At 35.3% G+C, this 6,540-nt stretch overlaps 1 protein-coding gene across 2 annotated transcripts; it reads left to right on the forward strand.

The window, feature by feature from the left end:
* Nucleotides 1-721: 721 nt before the first annotated feature.
* LOC118033592 (receptor-like kinase TMK4) lies at nt 722-4,466 on the forward strand. 2 transcript variants are annotated; one of them, XM_035038606.2, is made up of 3 exons: nt 1,299-1,402; nt 1,801-3,385; nt 3,807-4,466. In XM_035038606.2, exons 2-3 carry the CDS (start codon nt 1,858-1,860, stop codon nt 4,310-4,312), a joined length of 2,034 nt encoding a protein of 677 aa, XP_034894497.1. In that variant the 5' UTR covers nt 1,299-1,402; nt 1,801-1,857; the 3' UTR covers nt 4,313-4,466. The 2 variants fall into 2 exon arrangements, with proteins under 2 accessions (XP_034894496.1, XP_034894497.1); XM_035038605.2 differs by having other exon boundaries at nt 722-3,385.
* The last annotated feature ends 2,074 nt before the right edge of the window (nt 4,467-6,540 follow it).

Consider the following 6,540-nt stretch of genomic DNA (forward strand, 5'->3'; position numbering starts at 1 on the left):
AAATCTATGTATATCGGAGCTCAACACTTTGCTGAGCTTAGAAATATTGAGCCTGATGATTCACCAGATCCACGTATGTTTAGGTTTAGTGTTTAGCTAAATTTAGAGATAGTGAGTTTGACAATTCATCATATCCATATATATTATGACTTGGTGCTTAGCTAAAAAATAATGGATTATAACACTAAACTTTATTCATTTGTTCAAAAGAGAGGACATAGGAAAAAAATTGTTAATTCATCAATTATTATTATTATTATTATTATTCAGTAATAAATAATTAAAATAAATAATACTGTTATTGATAGTTAAATGCATGAATTTATACTAGTTTCATTTCGAGTCATTGTATATTTATATTTAAATATAATTAGCTTTATTCATATAAATATTCTCAAATTTGGTTTCGATTCGTGAAGTCTCTTTAGAGATATTTAGGCTTGAAAACATAGTATTCACCATTAAATATGTGCTTAGTTTATTTATATATCGATTTTTCAATTACAAAAAACATATAGATTTAACCCTCAAAATGTTGAATAAATTATTTCCCATGTTATCATTACCATCTTAATATCAAATCAAAAGCAATTTTTTTTAATGAATATATCAATATAAATATAAATAACACATGCAATACTCGATAGGAAAACAAAACTCAATAAATAAAAATTGGCACCAAAATAGTCAGATGGGTGTGGTTGTAGTAAGAAAAAAAAAACCTTTTTACCAATTTACAAATCACTATTCATTGTCTTTTTGCCATGCGAGTGGAAAAGAGAAAGGGAAAGCCCTTGCCAACCAGCCCATAGCTAGCTAATCCACCGCCCACAGCTCAAACGGAGAAAGAAAGATAATATATTATATTATATTATACTTAATTCATTACAGTGTGGGGTTTAATTAATTATATTTTAATCACCACTTAAACTTCTTATAATCAAGAAATTCAGGAAACTAAATCCCTCTCTGATACAAAAGGCATGAAACCTTGTTAAACACAACACCAAATATAAGAAGAAAACATTGAAACACACAAAAAGAAGAAGAAAAGGAACAAACCAAACCCTCTCTCTCCCTGTCACACACACAATGGCTGACCCTCTTCTCTCTTTCTCCCTCCTCCTCCTCCTCTCTCTCCTCCTCTCCACCACCACAACAACCACCGCAGATGATGCAGCCACCTTTCTAAAACTTGCCTCTGCCTTAACCCCAACACCAAAAGGCTGGTCAACAACAAACTCTAATGATTACTGCAACTGGAATGGTGTTAAATGTGACAACTCCAACAATGTCATCTCCATTAACTTAGCTACTCAAAGTCTTTCTGGGATTCTCCCATCTGAGCTTTCAACTCTTTCTCAACTCCAAAGTTTGTCTCTTCAAGAAAACAAGCTCTCTGGTGCTTTACCTTCTCTTGCAAATTTAGCTTCTTTGAGAGAGATTTATATTGGTACTAATAATTTTACTAGTATCCCTCAAGATTGCTTTAAAGGGTTAACTAGTTTGCAAACTTTGAGTATGAATGATAATATTAATTTAGAATCCTGGGTTATTTCTACTGATCTAACTGAGTCGTCTAGTTTAACTACTTTTGAGGCTAGCAATGCTAAAATCTTTGGTACTATACCTGATATGTTTGCTTCTTTTCCTAGCTTGCAAAATCTTAGATTGTCTTACAATAACTTAACTGGAGGTTTGCCACCATCTTTTGCAAATTCTGAGATCCAGAATTTGTGGCTTAATAATCAGGAAATGGGGTTGTCTGGTAATATTGAGGTGTTGTCTTCAATGGTGCAGTTGAGTCAAGTTTGGCTTCAGAAGAATCAGTTTACTGGGCCAGTTCCAGATTTGTCAATGAGCAAGAATTTGTTTGATTTGCAGTTGAGGGATAATCAGTTTACTGGGATCTTGCCGGTTTCTTTGCATTCCCTTCCTGGTTTGTTGAATATTTCTTTGTCTAATAATAAGTTACAAGGTCCGGTGCCACAGTTTGGAAAAGATGTTATAGTTGATAATAGTGGTCTTAATAATTTTTGTGTGGATACTGCTGGTGTTGCTTGTGATCCACAAGTGACCACATTGCTAGAGATTGCTGGTGGTTTTGGCTATCCTGTGACGTTGTCTGATTCTTGGAAAGGGAATGATGCCTGCAGTGGTTGGCCTTTTGTTCTCTGTGATTCATCCAAAAAGACTGTCACTACAGTGAGTTTGGGGAAGCAGCATTTTGGAGGGATAATCTCTCCTGCATTTGCTAATCTCACTGCTTTGACAACTTTGAAATTGAATGATAACAATTTATCAGGTCCAATTCCTGATAGCTTGGCAAAGTTGTCCCAGCTTTCACTTCTTGATGTATCTAACAACAATCTTACTGGGAAGATCCCGAGTTTTGCTACTTCAGTGAAGCTAACCACTACACCAGGTAATCCTTTTCTTGGGAGTGGTGGGGGTCCTGGAAGTGGAGGGGCACCATCACCTGGTTCAGATTCAAATACAACTGCACCTGGAGATGGTCCTAATGGAAAAGGAATTGGTGGCAAGAAGGTGAGTCCAGGTCTGATTGCTGGAATTGTTGTTGGTTTAGTGATTGTTGGTGTTATTGGCTTGTTCCTGTTGTTTAAGATTAATATCAAGAAAAAGAGAGGGAAGTCTGGGAGAGTGAAGGATCAAGAGAATGGGGATGGAATCAGTGCATTGGTTACGAATGATTCGTCGTGTTGCACGAAGGGTTATGGGGTTCTCAGTGAAATACAAAGTCAAAGTAGTGGCAACCATAGTGGCCGCAACATTTTTGAGGGTGGGAATAATGTAATTTCAATTGAGGTACTTAGACAAGTAACTGATAATTTCAGTGAGAATAACATTCTGGGCAAGGGAGGTTTTGGTGTGGTTTATAAGGGCGAATTGCATGACGGGACTAAGATTGCTGTGAAGAGGATGGAAGCTGGGGCAATGGGGACAAAAGGAATGAATGAGTTCCAGGCAGAGATTGCAGTGCTTACTAAAGTGAGGCACAGGCACTTAGTTGCTCTTTTGGGTTACTGCATAAATGGAAATGAGAGGCTCTTGGTGTACGAGTACATGCCACAGGGGACTCTGGCTCAACATTTGTTTGAATGGCAAGAACTTGGTTACCCTCCTCTTACTTGGAAACAGAGGGTTACCATTGCACTGGATGTTGCTCGAGGAGTAGAATACCTGCACAGCTTAGCACAGCAGAGTTTCATCCATAGAGATTTGAAGCCTTCAAACATACTTCTTGGAGATGACATGAGAGCTAAGGTTGCTGATTTTGGTTTGGTTAAAAATGCACCTGATGGGAATTATTCTATGGAGACAAGATTGGCAGGAACCTTTGGCTATCTTGCACCTGAATATGCTGGTAAGTAGAGGCTTAAATGTCCATCTTCATTCAATTGATAGCAAGTAACCTGAGCTTCTAATATAGTATCAATTCATATTTTGTCATCTTTCCATGCATGCAACCTTGAAGTAGTAAAATTTTCCAACTTTTCCCCATTTGTGTTAGAAATTATAGGAAAAGCCTAAAGCCTCCTCCATACTAGCACAATTTTTTTCAATGAACTTGGTACTTTTCTAGGCATTTTGAAGTTTCAAAAAATGTGGCCCTTGATCGTGAGACATGGTCTTCTTTATCTTTCAGTCATTTCTTGTTTATAAGATTTTTAGATGTTAGTATATTTAGTTTTCATATTCATCTGCTTGATCTTGAACATATTGATTTGTTGATGACTTTAATTATTCTCTTCAAATACGAACTGAACATGCTATGTTCTGCACAGCTACTGGACGAGTTACAACAAAAGTGGATGTATATGCTTTTGGAGTGATTTTGATGGAAATTATGACAGGAAGAAAAGCTTTAGATGATACAGTGCCAGATGAAAGGGCTCATTTGGTCACATGGTTCCGCCGAGTCCTAGTCAACAAGGACAGTCTCCCAAAGGCAATCGATCAAACTCTGAATCCTGATGAGGAGACCCTAGGGAGTATTTTCAAAGTTGCCGAGTTAGCAGGGCATTGCACAGCTCGCGAGCCATACCAAAGACCAGATATGGGCCATGCCGTCAACATCTTAGGACCTCTCGTAGAACAATGGAAACCTACCAACCACGAAGAGGAAAGCACTTCTGGCATTGATCTCCACATGAGCCTTCCTCAGTTTCTCCAAAGATGGCAAGCTGATGAAGGTACTTCGACAATGTTTAATGATAGGTCTCACTCCCAAATCCAATCAAGTATTTCTGGAGGATTTACAGACACATTTACTTCAAATGATTGTCGGTGACTGGAAAGAATCTGTATATTTTTTTTTAAAGAGGACACAGGGATTGTGGGTTAAAGATTAATGGGGAAAGAGATAGGCTGCCATGCTGTTCAACCCCACGAGTTGCGTGTAAACATTCTGATGATCAATATCCAAAACGTACCACTGTTTTACTGCATTGATTGATTCATTTTTTTTTTTTTCCCAATGATCTTATTTATTATAGAGCCAAACTAATAGTCTTATGTTATTTTTTATAATTCCTTGTAGCTACCCAATTGATTTGGTTATCCAGATAATGAGGAATGTTGTAATATATTTCTTCACACGGATCATCATCTGACTAAATTACATGTTGTCGGTTCTTGATTACCTGGTCCCCTTTTCTTTCATCATTTTCCTTGGAATTTCCTCTCATCTACAATATCATGTTTGATGTTTTTGAATAGTTCTAAATGCCGTGTGATGTGTTAACGAAGACCCACAATATTCAAGTAATCTAGCAACAATGTATTGGATAATTGATTAATTTTTTAATTCTAATAATTTGAATTTATTATATTTTAATCAAAAAAGTTAGTAGATAATGCTTGGTGTTTGGTAAACCAAAATAGTTAGAAACTGATATCTATAAAAAATCTTATTTAGTAAATTAAAGATTTTTGGATGCTTAAGTATCTTTATAAAGATAAAATATACAATAATATTTTAAAGAGATGCTTTGAAAATATATATGCTAAAAATATAAAAAATAAATAGATTGTGAACCTGGAACTTGAATGATTCATGGGGTACTTATAACTCATTAATCTTGTTTTTTTATGGAGATGAGAGACTAAAGAGTCATTTCACTATTGTGATATTTAAAGTTATATTCTACTTCAAATAATATGTATTGGTTCAATATAAAATATTAATGGACTCGTATAAGGTTCTAGAAAAATTTTCAAGGGAGTATTAGACCTGGACAAGTTATCTGAGCTCATTAGAGGCAAAACATACGCTCAAATATATGCTACCTGGACCCAAGCATATTAGGCTTGGACGTGATAGTCCAAGCCCATGAGGGTGTTGGGTAGCATGCCTAGCCCGATTTGGGCTACCATGCCCAAGCCTGTCCCTCTTGGTAGCATGTTGGGCTCGAGCATGGTAGCTCAAACCTATGTGGGTGTTTTAATCTGCTAAATTTGAGTTTATTAGTAACCCTGATGTCTTTGTGATATTGATACATAAAAACTTGTAAAAATACTCAGTCATCATGACGAATTCATCAAATTTTATTTGTATGAGAAGAAGGATGAAAACCTTAGAATTATTTATTGGAGAGCCCATGTGTAGGGGCATGTACTATGTTTGAAGAAATTTAAGTATGTAGAAGGGAACTATAAAAGAACATATACTTATAAAAATTTCTAAGAATGTGAGGTGAGATATAAAGGACTCCATTCTTAGAATTTTTTTTTTTTAAAAGGCTAAGAAACACTTACGGAGAAGAGATCTATACTCAGAAGAATTTCTAAGCGGCTGGGAATTCTAATGAGTTAGACAAATGCCATCACTTCTGCTACTATATTTGTGACCAAATTCACTCTCATTCGTAAAATTACTATATCACCAACACTATATTTGTGAGACAACTACAGAGAATGCAAAACTCAACTTAAGGATCAATACCCACAACTTCAAACAAGCAAAAAAATATATCATTTCTTTAGAATTTTGAAAGAATTTGAATTAGATATAAAATACATGATACTGAAAACAAGTGATTAAAATCTTGTTTGTTTTTGTGTTTTCAAAAATTTATTTATTTTGTTTAAAATTAAAATTTTTTTAGTGTTTTTGGATTGTTTTGATGTGCTGGTGTCAAAAATAATTTTTTTTAAAATAAAAAAATATATTATTTTGATACATTTCTGAATAAAAATCACTTTTAAAAGCAATCATTACCGCAATGCCAAACATACTCTAAGCCTCAGAGTTCTGGTCTTTTTTTGTAGTACTTTTTTATATATAAATAGCAAATTTACTATCAAACTGCCCATTATGATCCCACTTAACAACTATGCTGGGATTTGATTCTTGTATTGGCAATAACGCTTTCTCGAAAGCGGGTAGCCATTAAGGAAAGTGGATGTTGGTTTAAATCGGTTCCGCCCCATCCCTTATGGGAAAATATTTCAAATGAGTCCTCATGTTTATAAAAAATTTGCACGAGCACTTCTATTTTTCAACCCATGCCTTATAAT

The sequence above is a fragment of the Populus alba genome, chromosome 6 (assembly GCF_005239225.2).
Source record: "Populus alba chromosome 6, ASM523922v2, whole genome shotgun sequence".
In the NCBI taxonomy this organism is placed as follows: Eukaryota; Viridiplantae; Streptophyta; class Magnoliopsida; order Malpighiales; family Salicaceae; genus Populus; species Populus alba.

Bases quoted from the DNA above. Each gene is read 5' to 3' on its own strand.
- LOC118033592 (XM_035038605.2), top strand. From the start codon at position 1,093: ATGGCTGACCCTCTTCTCTCTTTCTCCCTCCTCCTCCTCCTCTCTCTC. The intron at 3,386-3,806 runs GTAAGTAGAGGC...TGTTCTGCACAG, and splicing joins TCTTGCACCTGAATATGCTG to CTACTGGACGAGTTACAACA.